This window comes from Delphinapterus leucas, chromosome 13, assembly GCF_059928025.1.
Source record: "Delphinapterus leucas isolate spDelLeu-1000000601 "Yukka" chromosome 13, BTC_Dleu_Yukka2, whole genome shotgun sequence".
NCBI classification, from domain to species: Eukaryota; Metazoa; Chordata; class Mammalia; order Artiodactyla; family Monodontidae; genus Delphinapterus; species Delphinapterus leucas.
In genome coordinates this window covers 74,041,026-74,063,082 of record NC_143141.1, presented here as the reverse complement: position 1 = coordinate 74,063,082, position 22,057 = coordinate 74,041,026, and the positions used below count along the sequence as shown (strand labels likewise).

The 22,057-nt window shown below is 41.0% G+C and overlaps 1 protein-coding gene across 6 annotated transcripts in view; it reads left to right on the top strand.

Annotated features, from left to right (window-relative positions):
- Positions 1-17,276: 17,276 nt before the first annotated feature.
- The window catches only part of SELENOI (selenoprotein I), a 44,196-nt gene continuing 39,415 nt past the window's right edge, over positions 17,277-22,057 (top strand). For 4 of the 6 annotated variants that reach the window (XR_016395505.1, XM_089923377.1, XM_089923375.1 and 1 more), the window contains exon 1: positions 17,278-17,461. Coding sequence is in view for 5 of the 6 variants with exons in the window: in XM_089923377.1 (XP_089779503.1) it covers positions 17,405-17,461 (57 nt within the window). In the remaining variant the exon portion in view is untranslated. Of the gene's footprint in view, positions 17,462-22,057 lie in introns of all 6 variants that reach the window. The other 2 variants (XM_089923378.1, XM_022574261.3) reach the window with 2 other exon arrangements.

Below are 22,057 nucleotides of genomic sequence, written 5' to 3'. Positions count from 1 at the left end.
TGAAGAAAGAAGTTGGAGGAATTAGACTTTCCAATTTCAAAACTTACTACAAAGCTATAATAATGAAGACAGTGTTTGCATAAGGATAGAAATGTAGATCAATATAATAGAACTGAGAGTCCAGACATAAACTCGAACATTTATGGTCAATTGATTTTTGACAACGGTGCCAAGACAATTTAATGGGAGAATAGCACAACCGGATATCCACATGCAAAAAATACCTGTTTGGCCCCGTCTCAAACTATACACAAAAAAGTCAAATTTTACATTATTAATATAAGGGATATACAACATGGTGATACAAAGCACCAAGAGGGACATTTAAACTTGGTTTTTCTGGGAAGGTCTCTTGAAGGAATATAATGATCAATGAGGCTGGAAAGGCAGGAATGCGTCAGATTGTGAAGGGCCATGAAGACCACAATTAAGAATTTGAAACCTTAGTCTGGAGGCAAATTTGTAGTCCAGAAATTAAGTTTGGGAAACTGCCATGATTATGGGTCTGTGGATATGTTCCTTACAAATAGTATAACTCCCATTTAATAAATCGAACTATATTTTCAATGTCATAGGAGTACAGAAAATTTAAAGAAATTCTGTTGTGAATCCATTCGCTCATATATCCATTAAATGAATACTTATTAAGCACTGGTGTCAGACGCTATGCTAGTTCCTAGAGATTCAGTGGTGGTGTGGACTACACGTGTCTTGGTGCATTTGCCAAAATAAGATTTGGGCACAAAGACTATGATAGTTATTATGGAATATAGTATTTTTTCTGGTTGCCACCAAGCCTTGGTCAGTGTCAGGGCATGTCATGGGACAGTGTGCAGAGAGGAGGGGAAAATGTACAGCTATTTACCCAGTTGGAAATCTTGACGCAGTACCGTTTCAGTAAGAGCTAATCAGCTAATTCTTGGCTGAGGCAGAAAGCTCTAATACAGAAAGTGTATGTTTAAAATTGTTTGATGCCATAAAATGTATGACCTGTGAAATATATGACAATAAGAAGTATTTTAACAAAAATCCAGGCGCTATATATGTCTTCATAAAAACAAAGGATATTTCTGACATCAAAAAATTTTAAGAAGTGGTTGGTATAAAGTGATTCAGAAAGAGTAGTGATAATTTCGGATCTCCTATGATTTAAGCATCTAACTTTAGATCCTAGAATGAGATCCCATACTTGCTGTCTGAGATAGTTCAGAAAACCCTGCTACAGCATTTGTGTTAAAAGTATTTGCTCAAGGGCACAACTTAAAGAAGCTGAAGAAACTCGTGGCATTTCCAATGCTACCTTTGAGCCCTACAAGGCTTCTGAGAAGTTTTATGCCGACGTGTGTGGGGGTGTGTGTGTGTGTGTGTGTGTGTGTGCGCGCGCGCGTGCGTGTGTGTGTGTGTGTGCGTGTGTGAAGAAACCTATGGGGAGGACTATGACATTGGAGTGGAACAGAATTTTTTCTTCTAAAGATAAAAAAATTTCAAATCCTCTAAGTCATGAGCCTGCTGATTTTAATGTATAATTAAGGATATCAAAATGTTAATAAATTTAAGTATCTATTAAGCACATGCCCTATCTATTTAGACCCATCTATGAGCATCATTTTATAACTTGGAGGTATAGATGGCCTTCCTAAGCATGAAATGAAATCCTAAAACCATATAGGACAAGATGTCCAATTTGAATGTGAAAAATACGAGATGTCTTATATAAATCACAAAAGGCTCCAAGGTGGTAATATTACTCCGTGAAAGAAGAACAATTTTCTCTGAGTGAACAACTACATGTTAAAATTTGCAAAGAGGTAACTAATGGAAAAGCAGACATAGGAGTCAGACAGCTAGAGATCAAAATTAGCTTCATTACTGGAAAAGCTGAGTAGGAGATGGTGGTTTGGATGTGAGCCAGATGCACTTCCCAATACATCCTCCTTGAACAGAATTTACTTACCCAGTCACTGACACAGCGGGGCATCTCCAGGTCTCCCTTGTGGGGATGGGGGAGCTGAGAATGAGTCTGGAGGACTGGCCACTCCAAAAGAGGGAGGACTCAGAGCTTATTCTCCACATCTTACCCATCGGATAGGTCACTTTTTGCTTGGGGAAATGGGAGAGGAAACAGAGACTATATATCCTTAAGGGGAATGGAAGTTCCCTCCATTTCTGTGGAAATGTGATAAGAAAGGAATAGCATTCCTCACCAACACCATGCAGTACTGATTATAAAAAGATTTATTTCAATAATCTAGTGAGAGAAAACTGAAAAACTTCATTTAACTAATGTCAAAATATACGCATAAGTAGATTTTATAAAGTCAGTAAACCCAGAAAATACTTTTGAACACTTTGTTAGAAGCCCTAGAGAACTGTGTGCCAAGAACAAAAGTTAGCCAGTACTTGTACTGAAAACCTATTGTTTCTGCTATATTCCACTTATTTTCTGAACCAATTCCTAGAAACTGTCCTCCACCCTGATTCACAGGTTTACTATGGAAGTAGTCATTTTATACAAGGTCATGGTGTCCAGCCCCCCAAACCCCACCCCACCAGGACAGTCCTTGGTGCACATCTAACACCAACAACTTTTCTCTTCCAGTGTAGTTTGGGAAGTTGGACCTAGGGAGAGTCTGAGGTTGGACCTCCAACATGTAAACTCAGCAGCTATTGGTTTTCTGTCATGTGAACTGGGAAAATGATCTGAGCTCAAAGGAACAATGAAGCTAACGTGCAGATAAAAACAAAGACAAACATGAAGCGGGTCCATTGTTTCAACTTTAATTTATTCTTGATGCTTATTTGCACTCCTGATCTTGAAAGACCACAACTTCTTTTAATTATTTCTCTTTTTGCTTGAGCTAGTTAAGGCAAGTTTTTAAATTTTGTGATTAACACATGAGAAAAGCCAGGAAAACTGTGACAGTGGAAAAATGGTCATTATATTAAGATATGGGATCAAAGAGACTTGAGATTCAAGACAACCACTTCATCTTTCCAGACCTCAGTTTTCACATCAACAAAATGAAGGAGGTAAATTAGATGATCTTTGTAGTACTCAAAAAATGTTGTTCCACTTCCATCTGGCTTTCATGGTTTCTAATGCAAAATCCACAGTCATTTGATTCATTGTTCCCTTGTAAGTAATATATTCTCTGCAGCTGCTTTCAAGATGTTTTTCATTGTTTTAGTTTTTAGCTGTTATCATGTGTCTAGACTGGGATTTCTTTAAATTTCTCCTGTTTTGGATTCACTGAGCCTTTTATATCTTCCATCAAATTTGAGCATTTCAACCATTATTTCTCCAAATATATATATTTTTCTGCATCACATTCTTTCTCCTCTCTTTCTTGGACTCTAATGACACAAATGTTAGACTTTTTTTTGGATTTTCCCACAGACTCCCCCTGCCCCCCCATCTTTCCAATTGTTTTTCTCTCTGTTGTTTAGATTGGATAATTTTTTATTGATCTATCTTCAAGTTTACTGACTCTTTCGTCTGTCATCTCTATTCTGCTACTGAGCCTGTGGTAGACAGAATGACCACCCAAAGATGTCTACTTCCTAATCCCAAGAACCTGTGAATATGTAGCCTTAACAGCAAAAAGGGATTTTGCAAATGTTAATTAAATTAAAGACCTTAAGATAGGGAGATTATTCTGAATTATCTGAGTGGGACCAATGTAATCATAGGGTCCTTACAAAACAGAAACAGGAATGTGAGAGACAAAAAACAGGAAATCTACAGCAGAAGCAGAAGTTGGAGGGATGCACTTTGAAGATGAAGGCTGCCATAAGCCAAGAAATGTAGGCAGCCTCTAGAAGGTAGAAAAGGCAAAAAAAAAAAAAAAAAATGCATTTTTCCCTGGAGTCCCCAGAAGAATTGCAGCCCTGCTGACACCTTGATTTTAACTTTATAAGATTCATTTCAGACTTCGGACCCTCAGAACTGTAAGTTACTATGTTTGTTTTGTTTTAAGCCACTACAGTTGTAGTAATTTGTTACAGCAGCAATAAGAAACTAATACAAAGCCCAGTCATTTAAAAATTTTTTGGTTATTGTATTTTTCAGTTCTAAAATTTCCATTTGGTTCTTTAAACTTTCTGTTTCTTCACTGAGACTTTTCATCTTTTCATTCATTTCAAGAGTGTTCCTACTTATTCATGACTTTTTTTTTTGGCATGTGGGATTTTAGTTCCCTGGCCAGGGATCAAACCCACACCCCCTGCATTGGAAGCACAGAGTCTTAACGACTGGACCGCCAGGGAAGTCCCCCTCATGACATTTTTATAATAGTGGCTTCAATGTCTTTTTCTGATAATTCCAACATCTATGTCATTTCAGCATTGATGTCTGTTGATTGTTTTTTCCCATGTGAATTGAGATTTCCTGGTTCTTCATATGCCATGTAATTTTGGATTGTATCCTACCAAATAGGATAATTTGACATAATATTTGAATATAATATTTGAACATAATATTTGAATATTATGTTATGACACTCTGGATCTCGTTTAAATCCTATGAAAAATACTGATATTTTTGTTTTAGCAGGTAATTGACCTAGTTTGGTTCAGGTCACAAGTTCTGACCAATCTACTGTGGATTGTATTTTCAATACCAGTTCTTTTTTCAAAGGCTTGTGATGCTATTCATATCTACTGCATATATGTGCCACCCAGTGGCCAGTCTGGGACCTGGGTGATGGTCTACGTCTTAGTGCAGTTCTCAAAGTTTATGGTATGCTGTTTAAGGTCAAATCTGTGCACATACAACTGGAAGAGCTCCCAGGATTTCATAAAACTCTATGAGTCATCTTCCTGAATTCCTTCTCTCTGAAGTTACTCCAGTTCCCTTGAAATAATACTCTTGTCAAAGTAGCATGCACATAACACACTTATATCCATCTTTATTACATGTGTTTTTAAACATTTCTTTAAATGAAATAGAGAATGGCAACCACATCCATTCCTTCAAAACACTGTTCTCGAACCTAGGGGTAAGATGGGAATAAAGACACAGACCTACTAGAGAATGGACTTGAGGATGTGGGGAGGGGGGAAGGGTAAGCTGTGACAAAGTGAGAGAGTGGTATGGACATATATACACTACCAAACGTAAAATAGATAGCTAGTGGGAAGCAGCCGCATAGCACAGGGAGATCAGCTCCGTGGTCTGTGACCACCTAGAGGGGTGGGATAGGGAGGGTGGGAGGGAGGGAGACGCAAGAGGGAAGAGATATGGGAACATATGTATATGTATAACTGATTCACTTTGTTATAAAGCAGAAACTAACACACCATTGTAAAGCAATTATACTCCAATAAAGATGTTAAAAAAAACAAAACAAAAACAAAACACTGTTCTTTTTGTAGCATGTGGGTAGCACTCATAACCATTATTATTACAGTTTTAAAAAGCACTTCTCTAAATGCATTACAGAGAAGTTTAAGAATATTCTCAAGTATTCTTAGAACACTCAAGTTATTCCCTTTTTGTGGTACGCGGGCCTCTCACTGTTGTGGCCTCTCCCGTTGCGGAGCGCAGGCTCAGCGGCCATGGCTCACGGGCCTAGCCGCTCAGCGGCATGTGGGATCCTCCTGGACCGGGGCACGAACCCGTGTCCGCTGCATCGGCAGGTGGACTCTCAACCACTGCACCACCAGGGAAGCCCCCAAGTTATTCCCTTTTAAAATATTCTTTACCGGATAAAATCCAGCCTCCTCAAGTCTAATTGGTTTAATGAGCTAGGTGGAGGCCATTTCATGGGTCACAATTGCCAGTGGGAAGTAAATTAATCACACAATACCCAAGTCAAATAAAAGTGAGGTTGGGTACCACTCTCTCTCCTTGTATCTTGGGTAGAATTTAGTTTGGACCTTTATCTCAGAGCTCAAGAAAAATCCTACCAAATAGGATTCTGTATTCAATTAAGAGCCTACTGTGTTTGGGCAACAGCAGAATATCTACATTAAAAATATGAAAGTAGGGCTTCCCTGGTGGCGTAGTGGTTAAGAATCAACCTGCCAATGCAGGAGACACGGGGTCAAGCCCTGGTCCAGGAAGATCTCACATGCCATGGAGCAACTAAGACCGTGCACCACAGCTACTGAGCCTGCGCTCTAGAGCCCACGAGCCACAACTACTGAGCCTGCATGCCAAAACTACTGAAGCCCACGGGCCTAGAGCCCGTGCTCTGCAACAAAGACGAGACACCACAATGAGAAGCCCACGCACCACAACGAAGAGTAGCCCCCTGCTCGCCCCAACTAGAGAAAGGCTGCGCACAGCAACAAAGACCCAACGCAGCCAAAAGTAAATAAATAAATAATAAATAAAATTTTAAAATATATATGAAAGTAAGGAAATTCCCTGGCAGTCCAGTGGTTAGGGCTCTACGCTTTCACTGCCGTGGACCCAGGTTCGATCCCTGGTCAGGGTACTAAGATCCTGCAAGCAGCACAGCGCGGCCAAAAAAAAAAATTATATATATAATATATATGTATATGAAAGTAAGCAAACGAACAACGTAAGAAAATTAAAGTGGCTCTGATTTTGGATTATCAGAGCAATGCTGGCTTGTCAAAAAAAATGTAAAACAATTGAGAAATGTGTAACTTAGAGACTGAAAGTACTTATGGCTCCCTTTCTGGTCATAAAATGAACCAAACTATATACCTTGCTTTTGAGTTGTTTACCGAAAAAGTGTTAGATTTCCTTTTTTTTAAAATAATGAAATGACCTCAACTTTTCATGTTGCTCTCAAATATACACACAAAAAGAAATATGCAAAGAAGTTGTTTTTTACTTGAACGTGGTTCTCAGATTGTTTTTCTTGAGAGTCTGTGAATTCAAACAAAATTTTAGACAGGAAATGTATTAAAGAATGGCCCAAGAAGTGAAAACAACCTCATATCTGTCAGTAGTAGAATGGATAAACAAACTGTAGATAGCTTTACTTCCATACTTTAAAACCACACAGAAATTAAAATGAACTAGATCTATATGTATTGATATAGATCAACCTCAAAACAATATTGAGTGTAAAAAATATTGTAAGAGGTTAGGAACAGCGGGATACTATTTAAGTATATACATACACACACACACACACACACACAAGCACAAAAAACAGTACTATATTGAATCTGGATATGAACATATGTAATAGAAGTATAAAACAGGAATAGGAATAATAAACAACAACAAGATAGTGGCTAACTCTGGGAACAAATGGGAAAGAGATGGTGCAGAGCTGGAGCTTTAGCTGAAACATTTTTTAAAAAGCTATGAAGCACATATGGCAAAAGATTAACATGTGTTAATTACTGGTGGTGGGTGTATGGATGTCAAGTATATTCCTCTCTATATGTGACAGTTAAGATGGATAATGATGAAGATGATGACGCTAGACAGAGGGATGAGGAACCTTTCCCGGTCTTGACCTTGACTGTTAAGACAGCATTTGATTCATCCTTACGCTTTTTCTGCTAAAATATATGTATATATATATTATATATAAATATATGATGCAATATACGATATGTCTTTAAAAACACATAGGTGTCAAAAACAAAAACCCACATAGATGTCTTTTTTTCTTCCAGTTTGAATCATTTTAATATTTAAAGACAAAAAGTGAATGCTGACTATTTTTTCTATTATTTTTCTACTTTTTTTTTAAAACACATGCACAGAGGTCTAACAGCCAAAATGCACGTAGGAAATGAGCTCCTGCTCTGTCCCCCACAGTCCCATCCGGTGTTCGACACTGCTGCCAGCCCACCCTCCTCTCCGTTCACAGTGGCTCATTTATGCTAAACTCTAATGCATCTGGTCTGTTTCGTAATGTGTGCATGTCTCTCCCCAGCATCTCCATCCTAAAATAAAAACCCAAGAGTCATTAAGGGCAGAGTACATCCCTCCCGCTGGTACCAGCTCCTACCCTACATCTTCAGGTTAGGAGCAATTCCGTGAAAGGAGTGGGTGGCCAGGGCTGGAGTACTGGTCTGCACTCTGTTGTCAGAGTGAGGACAGAAGATATTGGTCAGAACAGTGTGGAGAGCACAGATGAGCTTGGGACGCGCTCAGTGAGATAAAGTAGGGAGAATTCTCCTCACCAGGTTTAGAGAGATCAAGGTGTCAACATATAAAATAGAAATAAAAGTAATCCAAATGATCAGCAATTTGAACACTAATGAATTTCAAATGTTTCCTACCAAGACTCCTCAGATATAGCAGTAACAATCTAGACCTTTCCAGGAAGTGAAGGTAGAGCTCCAGGCATTCCTCCTGACAGCCCTGTGATGGGCCCTAGAAGCATCTTTTCAGTCTGGAAGACAACAGGAAAAGCCCAGATCAGGAAGGAAGTGGCCTCAACCCACAAGGCTGCTCTGCAAAACCTGTACTTTATTGGAGCCACAAGGAGAGAGAAATGAAAAGAGGCTCCTGCCTTGGACTGGAGCCTCTCGGGGAACATCTCTGTCAGCCATGGTCTCCCATGTGGCCTCACCTCGCTCCTGTCTTGTCCCTGTCCAGCTCCTCCTCAGCTTCTCAGGCACCTTTCCAGAGCAATTCCTCTCCAGGGAGGGGACAGTGCGACAGCCGCCTCAGGGACCCCAGCCACAGATGCCTTCTCTTATGAGAAAAGTATGTCTTCTAATACACACCTAGGCTTTCATTTCTAAAAGAAAAGGCTTTACTTCTAGCAATTTATAAAATTTAAAGGGCAGTGCCTGTACAAAGATGGGATTTAAAAAAATTACCTATAAGAAGTGTTTTATCCTACTTAATCCTCCCTTTGGTTTTTACCTATTTTCTTATTTGCAAGGCTTATTCCTTCACAGCAATTTGGGCTCTCGAGTCCATCTTAATGCCACCATTCTTTATTTCAATTTCTCTAGAGAAGCTGTTAATTCACTTTTTCCTGATTATCTGCCTACTGCTTTCAAGAGGGAACTTGCTGGCAGCTACTTCAAGCACTTGCTTCTCAAATTATCCCTTTAGCCTTTCCTATTCCTATTCTCATGCCAAACTAGGAAGAGAAATCCAATATGAGTAATGTGATGATGCTTAGACCAAACCCTTATGATTATCTCCCCACCAATAAAGCACAGCTTATCCTTAACAGCCACGCTGGTAACACAACGGCCTGTTCCCTCCTACTTTATAAAATGGTAGAAATTTATAGTTTTATACTATATTTTAGAACTTTATAGTTATACAGTTTTATCTTTGTACAACTTGCTATAATGTGCTGGCTGATATGCCTTTTAAAGTACTAAATTTGAAAGAGCTTTACCTAAAATGATAACAACCCATTAATTAAAAATCCCGAATTCATGATATTCCTTTGTCTTTCCCTTGGTTGTAAAAGAAGTATGTATGTGTTATTTTGTGCTTTTCTTTTTATTATAACACCAATAATCCACTTTGCCTTTTTTTTTGAGATGAAATTCACTTAACATAAAATTCACCATCTAAAGGGTACATTTCAATGGTTTTTCATATACATTCACAGTGTTATTCAGCCATCACCATGACCTAAGTCCAGGACACTTTCATCACCCCGAAAAGCAACCCCATACCTGTTAGTACTTATTCCCAATCCTCCTCACCCCCATTCCCTGGCTATCACTAATTTATTTTCTGTCTGTAGAGATTTGCGTACTCTGGACATTTCATATAAATGGAATTATACAATATAAAAAAAGCAACGTAATATGTCTTTATTTCCTTCCATCAATTTAATTCAACAAAAGCTTACTGAGGGCTTATTGAGGACTAGGCATTATGCTAGGTTCAGAAGTATACGGATGTGGTCCTTACCCACCAGGCACTTATAGTCCAGTAAAACAGATAAGAAAACAGATAATTTCATAACATGTAAGTATGAAGGAAGAGGTATGCACAGGATGCTGTAGGAGCACAGAGGAACAGGATTGTCTTTAGTGAGGGGAGGTAGGCGTAGGCTGGAAGGAAGCAATGAAACTTAAGGTGAGTCTTGAAGACTGACAGGGAGTTAGCCAGGCATCAACAAAGGAACAGAAGCTTTAAAAGTACAGCCTGAAGTGGTTGAGGATTTATGAATAATCCTGTACTTCTGGGAGATCAAGTGTGTGTGTGTGTGTGTGTGTGTGTGTGTGTGTGTGTGTGTGTTGGGAGGAGGGGTCAGGGGTCAGAAAGAGAGAATAAGGACAAGAGTAATTCGAAGCAATCAAAGGAGGAGGAAGTTTCAAGGAAATAACAGTAGGCAATGTAAGCTGATGAAAAATCAAATAAGACTGAAAGTGCCCATTTGATTTACCAAGTAAGTGGAGGAGCCTGGAAGTAGCCATTTCAGTGCAGCTGGTGGGCTTGGAAACCAGACTGGAGAGGGTTGAACCATGAGTGGAGGTTTGGAAGTAAGGGACAGCTTGACTAAGCCTTGTGACGAGGAGTTCTACTGATTTAATTTCTTTTGTCATTCTTTTTCTGAGTATCTTAAAATAATTCAAGCATCATTCAGTGGTTTCCAAATCTCTTCCTAATGAAATTTACTGTCTTGTCTTTTAGCAGCTAATCTGAAGTGGTAGATTGTTTGCAAAGAGGGTCGCAATAACTCCTCCCATCCTTCTGCGCAGGCCTCAGGACCAGGTAACTTTGCCATTCCATCCATTAAGAGGTGGAATCTATTTCCCTTACCGTTAATATGGGTTGGCCTTGTGATTTGCTTTGTCCGGTACAACGAGACAGAAGTAACACTGTGTGACATCTGAGCCTCAGCCTTGAAAACCTTGTAGCTTCTACTTCTAACCTCTTGGAATAATAAGTCCAGCAAGACCAGCAGAACTGCCCAGCTAAGCCCAGCCTAAACTGCTCACCCACAGAATTATCAGTAAATAAAATGGTTGTTATTATAGGCTACTAAGTTTTGAGCAATTTGTTATGTGGCAATAAATCACTTTGGCATCTGCTCAAATTTTTTCAATCAAAAAAAAATTTTTAATTAAAAGATTTTTTTTGGCTGGGCTGTGCGGCTTGTGGGATCTTAGTTCCCCGACCAGGGATTGAACCCGGGCCCTCGGCAGTGAAAGCACAGAGTCCTAACCACTGGACGGCCAGGGAATTTCCCTGCTCAATTTTTTAAAGTGTGTTTTCTTGCAGCTTATGCCCACCAATACAACATTTCCTTATGAAAGGCTACGTGTCATTAGTATACTCAGAGTTTTTTCTGCACTCCATCAAAATACAAAGTCAATTCCTACGAAATCTCAAAGTCTTTACCTAATTTTCTTTTGATTCCAACCATTTGTTTCCTGTCTTCAAGTCAATTCTCTGTCCAAGACTTTAACAGCGAATTTTTAAAAAGGAGAGGAGGGGTGAGAGGAGGAAGGAAGAAAGGGGGCATCTGTGAAGAGCCAGGGCATTGGATAAGACCAGCCATTCACAGAATGTAGTAATATACTCCTTGCCTGGGGTCCATGTTTTATCCAATTTTTTATCTCCAAGGTATGTCATGGTATCTGGATTTGGTGCACAGCTAATGTTCAACAAGGACACATGAAGAGATAATGAAGTTGCTATTTTTATACATTGTTTCATATTTGTATGTCTTGTTCCCTAACTTCTGCTAGAGTTCTAGTCAAGCAGGCTGCACAGCCTTGGGTATATCATGAAAGATTTCAAAGCTTTACAGTAGTAGATAATCTATGTTGGCAACTATTACCTCAATCCCTGCCCCAGGTTTTTGAGGATTCTTACAGGAAAATGGATCACAGCAAACTTTCCTACTCACTTGCTCCTCTTAGGGTTTTTTGTTTGTTTGTTTTGTTTTGTTTTTGCTAGTATCTTTCTCTTCCACCCAAACTAAGTAACCATCCATCTCAACTCCAATTATCTCAAAGTTTCATGAGGACAAAAATGATCCCTACCCAAAAATGGAGTCCCTTGCTTGGCTGTATGTTCAAATTGAAGAAAGAAAGAAAGAAAAAAAAAAACCAAAGAATAGTGGTTACATTTGGTTATATTTACAGGCCCGACCTTAGATGAGGCAAACAGGAATAAGGAGAGAGGCATGACAGGGGTGAAACCACTATGGCTACCCATCTGAATGATTAGTACTTGGTTTACCTAGAGTTCTGCTTCCATTTTATTTTATTTTTAAAAAATATTTATTTATTTATTTCTTACTTCCATTTTAGTGTAGCAATAATGGGAAGGAGGATGTGTGTGTAGGAGAGGTATCAATTATCTCTCTACTCAGAAAATACAGATGTTGGGTCACTATCAGAACTTCAGAGAATGCTGACTATAAGACTCTGCCCACTGTAAAACTTTGCTGAGATCAGTTTTTTAAAATAATTCTCCTTTTATTTAATAGTCATGCTCATGAATAATGGATTTACAAGAGAAATAATCACTCATCTTCAAAACAAGAATGGCAAGTATATAGAGGGTCTGGATTTTATTCTTACCTCATATCACACTGGGCCTCCAGGTCCCTCTGAATCTTTACACTGCTTCTTTTGGTTTTGAGTGACTATTGACACCACTGACTTGGTGGTGTTCAAAGGTTAAGAGCACAAAAATGGCCAGAGAACCATTGGAGAACCAATGGAGGTGGGTGGGATGATGAGTCACGGAATCATGGAGATAATACCCTCCTCCACTGACATGGGAAGTAGAAGGTACAGAGCAGCCGTACTTTATGCTGAAACTCAGTATACTGCACAGCCCTTTTCTGTGATAAAGCATTTGATTGTCCCACTCAAATACAGTACTCAGTACATTCTTATCTAGTAGGATTATTTTTGAAAAATGTAAAACACAGCAAAAACCGGGCAGACAAAACCCAACCTGAGAAGGTTTACGCTAGCCAGGGAATTTCATTTTTAAGAAACAACGAGCAACATAATGACTCTGTTCGGTTCTTTCCTAGTTCCCCCCCCGCCCCAGACTTGATTAAAAACTAACCTGTGAATTTTCTTTTTTAAAACATCTTACCATGGTAACTCGTAGAAGCATGGTGCAGTGGAAAAGTTATTCAACTAGAAGTTTGATGACCTGTTCTCTTATTCCAGTTTTACCATAAACTTTTGGGCAAGTTTTCCCAAAAACTTGCCCAAATGTAATTCTTCTGTTGTTCTGTTCTGTACAATTAGAACAACTACCCAGCCACGGTGCAGGGTTGTTAGGATGATCTAATGAGATGTCAAACTGCTTTGAGTTTATGAATATAAGGCTTTATCATTGTTTAAAAATAAAAACCCAATCAGTATCTTTTTACAAGCTTCCTTGGGAAGTCTTGACTATTTTTATGTCTTTAATAACTTATATTGGAGTTACTAACTGTATTAGTCCTTAACTAACTCCCAATTTTCTAGATATCTCCATTTATCTGACTCCGTCTTACTTCTGACTAAGTAAAACAGGAATTGTAGGAATTATGCCATTTCCCCCACACCCCAACCCAGGTTATATTAGGAAATTGATAACACTGTTCTAGCACAAATATCTTTTATGATCATTATTCTGGAAGGCAAAAAGCCTGACCTTGAGTGTATGAGATAAAGAAGAGAGGAACTTCAGTGGATGAGGAGGCAGACCAAGGAAGCAAGCAATAGCAAACTGTGCTCGGTACTGTGGTGCAGAAGGAAGAGACAGCATGGGGTATAGAAGGGACTGGCCAGGCCAATATGAAGTGGTCCCTGGCAGCTCTGGGCTGCCTTAGGGATAAATACGCCCTCGAATGGAATTCAGGAAAGAGGAGACGGGAAGGTGATTCACTTGCAAAGGCAAACTTGTTTACTCGACAATTTTCTCTTCCTGGGTGAGAGTACCTGGTAAAACTCACCCAGGTCCAGAATTCATGGGGTTTTGGAAAAATATCTTATATTTGTATGGGCTTAATTTAACAGGCTTACGCCATACCACTTCACGTGCTCTATGAAATAACTATAAGGTAGGACAAGAATTATGATCACTTTACAGATCAGTTGATTTCATCTTAGAGAAGTTAAATGATAGAGTTTAATTAAATTTCAGAGATAAATAGGATCTTAGAGATTTAGTCTAATGCCCACTCTTTAAAAAAGAGAACATGTTATGTGACTTCCCTGATGGCACAGTGGTCAAGAATCCACCTGCCAATGCAGGGGACACGGGTTCGAGCCCTGGTCCGGGAAGATCCCACATGCCGCGGAGCAACTAAGCCCATGCACCACAACTACTGAGCCTGGACTCTAAAGCCCACAAGCCACAACCACTGAAGCCCGTGCGCCTAGAGCCCGTGCTCCGCAACAAGAGAAGCCACCACAATGAGAAGCCCGCGCACCGTGACAAAGAATAGCCCCCACTCACCGCAACTAGAGAAAGCCCGCGCGCAACAACAAAGACCCAACGCAGCCAATAAATAAATAAATAAATAAATACTCAATGTGATTTAAAAAAAAAGAGAGAAAGAACACGTTTAGGTGAAGTAAGCTGTCTAGGATCACACAGCCAGTATGTAACAGATGTCAAAGTATAAACAAAGTTCTGTGTTATGTTTTAGTTTAGAAATTCTCAGACTGACTCATAATTGATTCAAACTTGTTACAATCTTCTGCAGAAGAGAGGCAGCAAATTGTAACTGCTTTCACAAAATTAAAAGCTGCTCTTTTTAAAACACTGCTTTTGAAGAAAATGTTAGAGAGGTAGGAAAAAATTTTACAAAATCAGAAGTGTCACTTTGAATTTGCTTCATCTGAAGTGATTAACAATAACTGCAGTTTATGAGCTACTATTAGGTGCATGTACTCAAGTCACATTTTATGGCTTTTCACAATTAACTAAATATCTTTTACAAGTATGAAGTTTATATGCCAGATCCGTAACCACAGGTCTTACATTAAAAATCATTTAGGGCTTCCCTGGTGGCGCAGTGGTTAAGAATTCGCCTGCCACTACAGACGACAGGGGTTTGAGCCCTGGTCCGGGAAGATCCCACATGCTGCGGAGCAACTAAGCCTGGGCGCCACAACTACTGAGCCTGCGCTCTAGAGCTCGTGCGCCACAACTACTGAGCCTGCGCTCTAGAGCCCGCATGCCTAGAGCTTGTGTTCCGCAAGAGGCCACCACGATGAGAGGCCCGCGCACTGCAATGAAGAGTACCCCCCGCTCCCCACAACTAGAGGACGCCTGTGTGCAGCAACGAAGACCCAACGCAGCCAAAAATAAAATAAAGTGGATTTCTATAAAAAAATTAAAAATCATACAAGTATTTTCTCTCTCCATATCGATTAAAAGAAACACATAATAGAGGAAATCTATAGTGTATTACTTGGGAGAATAGCTTCAGTCTGATTAACAGATTTGTCTAAAATTCCAATTCAGTTTTCTTATTAATACACAGAGAGGATTTAAATACAGTACCTGCACAAAGAAAATACTTTTATAAGGAGGTGGTTTCATAGTTTTCCTTTCATTAGAGCCAACTTCCTTCTTAAAGGGAGGTTCACATTTCCAATGTCCTTTTCAAAGCTGGGCACTTCACAGTGTATCAGAGATCTTTGCTCACTCATTCAACAGAATGTGTTGACCATGTACCATTTGCAAGCTGCTAAGAGATGGGACATGGGGAAAATTAGGTTGTATAAGATACAAATCCTCCCCTTAGAGCAAGTGAGGGAAAATAATACCCAAATTTATTGCTCATCTACCATGCCCCAAGTATGATGATAGATGTTTTATATCTATTACCTCGTAAGAATCTTTATTTATTTTTGGCTGTGTTGGGTCTTCGTTGCTGCACGGGTTTTCTCTAGTTGCAGCGAGTGGGGGCTGCTCTTTGTTGTGGTGTGCGGGCTTCTCATTGCGGTGGCTTCTCTTGTTGCGGAGCATGAGCTCTAGGTGCGTGGGCTTCAGTAGTTGTGGCACACGGGCTCAGTAGTTGTGGCTCTCAGGCTCCAGAGTGCAGGCTCAGTAGTTGTGGTGCACGGGCTTAGTTGCTCCGTGGCATGTGGGATCTTCCCGGACCAGGGCTCGAACCCGTGTCCCCTGCATTGGCAGGTGGATTCTTAACCACTGCGCCACCAGGCAAGTCCCTATCTCGTGAGAATCTTAAAGTTTAGAAGGTAAGACATATGCAGAAACAATAATATACTTGACATATATTGAGTCCTCAATTAGTATTTGTTGAATGAATGAATGCAAAGAACATAAGAGATCTCAAAATAATTGCCCTTGTTTCAGAGTCCCAGAGAGATTGAGAGGCTCCCTTATGTGGTGGCTTTCCATACCAGAGACCAAGTTTGGGTTGACCATTTCCGAGCTGTGTAATTAAGTGATCCTGGTCAGGTTAGGTAGTCTGAGTTTTGATTTCCTAATCTGCAAAGTGGGTAAAATGCCTTCCGTTTCTCACCGTGTTGTTACAGGGGTTGGTGATACGCTATGTAAATTTCCCCACCTATAAGGCGATCAATAAATGCTGGCAACTATTACCATTATTCAATTTTATTATTAGTCTGATACACACTAGCCATAGATCTAGTGTTCTTTCCATAATTGTCTCCAGTTATGTAAACGCACTTCTTGCAAACGCATTTAAGGACCCCTAGAGACTCAGGGATCAGTGTTTTTATCTGGTCGGGAGACACTGGCAATCTTCATTTGGAACAGAGCAATAAATAGAGCGGAGTGTGCCCAAGGTTCACAAACAACGCTGTCCCTAGGGGCTTGTCTCCAAAGCTCTTTCACGCCCCTTTACCGACTGCAAAAAGCCTCTCACTGGCTTCTCTACAGCAAATTACGTTCACTAAGCTACTGCGTGCAGCGCACTGTGCCAGGAGCTGTAAGCGGGCTGGGCACAGACGCTTTGTCTGCTTTTACTTCACGGCTTGGGGGAACTAAGCCCTCTTTCCTGAGGTACTGCTGAACTGATTCGCACGCAATCACCCTACCCCACCCCCCCAAGACTAAAAAGGTAACCCCAAATCTCTACCCAGGCACAGATGCCACATCACCGCCAGCACACCCCAAAGACGAAGAGCAAGGCCTCCTGGGAAACTGACCTTTCACCTCCCCTCTTGCCTTACCTCAACTCACCAATTTTGACGCTAGCTAATAAAGCGACGAGGAAGCCTAGAAGGCGGAACTTAGTGGCTCCCGATCTACGCTGATTGGACTGCGACTGCGCGAAGGGGGAACCGCGTGAGCCTGCTAGCTACACCCCCTCGGTGGGCGGGGAGAAGTGGGGGCTGCGCTTGCGCTCTGGGAGGCGGCGGAAGTGGCTGGGGTGGTTACGCGTGCGCGGTGGGCGGAGCACGGCTTTTCCAGCTCCTTTGCCAGCCCAGGTCTTCCCAGTCTTGCCCAGCTGGTGTGGTGCTCGTGTTTCCCCATCTCGTCGTGGAGCGTCGCTGCCGAGTGGGCGCTAGTGTTCGCGTCGTCATGGCTGGTTACGAATACGTGAGCCCGGAGCAGCTGGCCGGCTTTGATAAATACAAGGTAGCGCGGGCCCCGCGGACGCCACTCTCCCTGCTGGTCCCGGCCTCTCCTAGGCGCCTAAGGGGCCGGCGCGGTCCGTGTCACCTTGTGCCGCGTGGCTCCGGGCAGGCTGGCGGGAGTTTCTCCGTGGGTCCTGCCGAGTGCTGGGGCTTTGGGGTCGGGGAGCGTGGGAGCATCCTAGGCCCGCCGCTCCGACTCGGTACCCTCCCGGGGGATTGCCTTTTCCTTAGGAGACCGGTCGACGAGAGTGGAGCGAGAGAATTCCCTTCGCTTCTTTACTTCGTTATTATTATTATTTTTAGTCCCCTGAGAGGTGATGCAGTTCCCTTCTGTGGTGTCTTAATTGTCTTCATTTTAATGAAGAAGTTTCTACTCGGCTCTCTTGCGTTCAACTCCGGAGATGGAGAGAATCATTTGGCAGATGAGGCCCGGGGAGGGAGAGTGACTGCTGGGGCCAAACTGCTGATGCGCTCGCTTCCACTCCCAGCAAAGAGGCGCCTGGGCGGCCAGTGAAGTACGTGTGCACAGGCAGGAACTGGAACTGTGTAGTGGAAAGAGCGCGGGCTTTGGAGTACATATAAACCTGATACCGAACCTGATACCAGAATCTAATTTCTTTATTTGGCTTTGGGCCAAATAATAGTCTCTACGATGCAAAATGATTATGAGAATTGGAGAAGCGCCTAGTACATAATGGGCCTCCAGTAAATGCTGGTTGTTCACTTTCCTTCACGTACGGTTCTCCTCCACGACTCCCTTATCAGTGAATGACTCCACTATCCGTCCAGTCAGTTGCCCAAGCCCCACATCTGGGCAGTAACCTTTCGTCCTTGCTACCTGAGTCGCTTTCACTACTGAGTCCTCTACCCCACCCACCAGCCGGTGAATCACCAGGTCCTGTATGTTCTGTCATTTTTAGCCTGAAGTAGGAAGATGGTTCCATTACCACTCTCCCCAGATATACTTTAATCTTTTAATTTTAGAATGGTTCTAGAATATTTTAGAATAGATTTACAGAAAAATTGTGAAGATCGTACGTACAGAGTTCCCATATACTCCACACCCGGTTTTCCCTGTTATTAACATCTTATGGTACATTTGTCACAATTAATGAAGCGATATTTACACATTATTATTAACGCATGCGCATACTTTATTCAGATCTCCTTAGTTTTCACCTGATGTTCTTTTTCTGTTCTGGGATCTCATCCAGAGTACCACATCACATTTACTCATCATGTCTCAAGGCTCCTCTTGGCTATGACAATTTCTCAGACTTTTCTTGTTTTTGATAACCTTGACAGTTTTGAGGAGTTCTGGTCAGGTATTGTGTAGAATGTCCCTCAATTGGGATTTGTCTGATGTTTTTCTCATGATTAGACAAGGGTCATGGGGTTTGGGGGGAAAGACCACAGGGTTGAAGTGCCTTTCTCGTTGTGAGAAGAGTACATGTCATCATGTCATCGGCATGACTTACCACTGTTGATGTTGACTTTGATCACCTTGCTGAGGTAGTGTTTGTCAGGTTTCTCTTTGAAAGGAAGTCAGTATGCGCAGCCCTCACTTAAGGAGTGGAGAGTTATGCTGCACCTCCTTGAGGGCAGAGTGTTGACATAATTTATTTGGATTTCTGCGTGGAAGATTTATCTTTTCTTCCCAATGTATATTTATTCAGTGATTTATTTATATCAGTATGAATTCATGGATATTTATTTTACACTTTGGATTATAATCCAATACTACTTGATATGGTTGCTTGCGCACATCCACTTTTGCCCTTCCAGTTCTTTCTCTATGCTTCGTAGTGATCTTTTAAAAAAATGTACATCTGGTCACATCACTCCTTTGCTTAAAATCCTCCATTGTCTTCCCTTTGCTCTTGGAATGAAGTCCAAAAATCCAGAACATGATCTGCATGGCTCTGAATGACCTGGCCCTTGTCTGTCTGTATCATCAGCTTCATGTCATGCTGCTCACTGTCTGCCCCTCCCAACATTAGCAGCCATCTCCCTCGTCCCCTTTTTTTCAGATCTTCAAGTAATGTTGTTACGTCTGCCAGGAATGTAGCTGCCCATTTATGTTCATCTTCACATCTTAAATATTCCTCAGAGAAGCATTCCCTAAGTATCTCATTTCCCTTAAGTGTGCTCTCACAGTACCCTCTGCTCCTTTATGGAATTAGTTCTTTAGGTGTCTCCCCATTAGGATGCAGTACCCAAGTGGTTAGACTTGTCTTATGGATCACCATGACCTGAGCACAGTGCTTCTGTGCATAGGCATCCAGTAAACATTTGTGGAATGAATGAATAACTGAGAAGAGTCATAGTGGATCTTGTCAAACTGGAATTGGGATAACTTTAAGAGACCTTACAAGGTCACATAGTACGTTCCTCTGCTTTCAAGCAATGTGGTGCCATACCAGTTTGAACTGAGGTGCTGACTTGTCTGAAAATTTTAAGTCGAAATTTAACCCAGTGCAGGGCTTTCACTAAAGAAGGTTGTTAACCTAGATACCTCTTGTTTTCCCTTAAGCTCTACCACCTTTCTGTTACCTCTTCTGCACTGTAAATATTGTAAAAAAACTTTTTACATAAATATAAAACTTTTTCTTCTTTACTAGGATCTGGCTTTCTAGTAGGTGCCAATAGCCTAGCTGTTTCATTTGCAGCATTGTCTGTAATAGGGAATCTTCTTTTTTTTTTTTTTTTATAAGCTGTCTTTCCTAGATTTGTATTTCCGACTAGATAGGTGTCCTAATTTACAGAAAATTTTAGTGTGATTTTTCCATTCCTATTTTTCCCTCTTCTGTTATCTGACTCACTTCCTGTGTCTGAGAGCAGATTTCCTATCATCTTGGAAAACAAAGGTCAATTTAGCCAGCATCCAATGTTCACTAAAACGTAGTTTATTGAGGCTTCCTTTAAAAAACTGGGGGTGGGGGTGTGTGGCACAAATTTATAACCTAAACTTCTTCTAGTAGAAGGTTCTTTACTCAGTACTGCGTTCATATTAAAAAAATATGAATCCAAAGGTCCAAAGGAAAAAAGTCTGTGTGGTCAGTTTAACTGGAACATGAATTGCACCTAGAGACCTTTGCTTCCTGAAGATCACCCATTCCCATTATGTGGGCTTCGACAGTGAGTGCTTTGTAAATGCTGATCGCATTAAAACAGCTTTTGAGGAAGATCATCCCATAAATGGGTAAAGACCCAAAACACTCAAAAGAGATTTTTATTCCCTGATGTGACCCTGTGTATTAAAACAAAGAGTTGTAGAGAAAAATTGGTACTATAAAAGCAGCTGGTGGAAAAATTACTTTTGAACCAGTTTAATTTCTTTATCTTCCCTAGAGGTACATCTGAGGAGCTACAGTTGGAAACCTGGCGGTTATTCAGAATAACTCCTGAAAGGAGCGCACACATAGAGTAGTAATTAGGTTTCTGTAGTAAGAAACTGTTAAGACAATTGATTTTGAGTATAGAAGAAAGCGTGGGATGGATTCTGTGTTATATGCTCTCTAAACACTTGTGTTCTTCATTGTGTTACCCCAGCCTTATCAAACAGTTGAATAATTAGTTGAGTGTCTGCCCTCTCCGTTAGGATATGAGCTCTGGGAGGGCACATCCTACAGCCCTCTTGTTCAATGTGACCAAGGTCTGGCACATGAACAGAGTAGGCATTTGACGAATATTTGTTGAAGGAATGCAAGTGTAAAAGAATAAAAACCATTTTGGAAGTGTGGTAAAATGGAGCTGTGCACCTCCTGGAAATTCGAAGGATACTTTTGTATTTTGAATGTGAAGATGTAGAAAGTTTAACCGCCATTGTTCTCTGTTGCTTATTAAGCTACCTTCAGACAGTTATGTTGAGGGATTTCGCTCTCATGAGGCTTATCATTCCTCCTCTCTTCTTACCCTATCTTCAGTTGAAGGATTTCCCCACTTATCTAAGGGTGGAACTTCTGTTGTGGTACCTAATCTGACCTAAGGAAGGCTTAGTTTTAATTGATAGCGTAGCAGCTAGTTTCAAATTGTATCATATCATTTTGCTTCGGGGAGGAAGTGTTCTGTGCAATGTCTTGTTTGGTTTCAAGAATATAATTTTATGATGAATTGGTTTCTGCTCTTATGGTAGTTAATTAACTTGACTGTCAACAATAGCCTGATTACAGGAATTGTGATAATTGTGAATTTAGGTGGGAAGGAGAGGCTGCATACATCTTGAAGGTAACGCTAAAGAACTGGAATCTGGCCTGCACCCTTACTGGTTCATGCAGTTTGATTTTGTTTATTCAGTGAGCATTTATTCAGGGCCTGCTCTGGGTCAGACATGGCACTGGGGCTGCAAAATTAAGCTAAGCTAGAATTCCCGACTTCAAGGAACTCAGTTTGGTGGCATATGGGCAGAGAAATAAACAGATATAAATAATTAATAAATACAGTTAGGTAAGTGTTGGGTGCTGTGGGAGAGAAGGAAGCAGCTCCAGGGAGTAAGGGTTAAAGCTGAGAAAGGCTTCAGAGAGGGGATGGAGGGGAAGGCAGAGCTCAGTCTAGAGGATGAAGCTGAGTAGGCCCCAGTTCTTACCAGGTGAAGAGG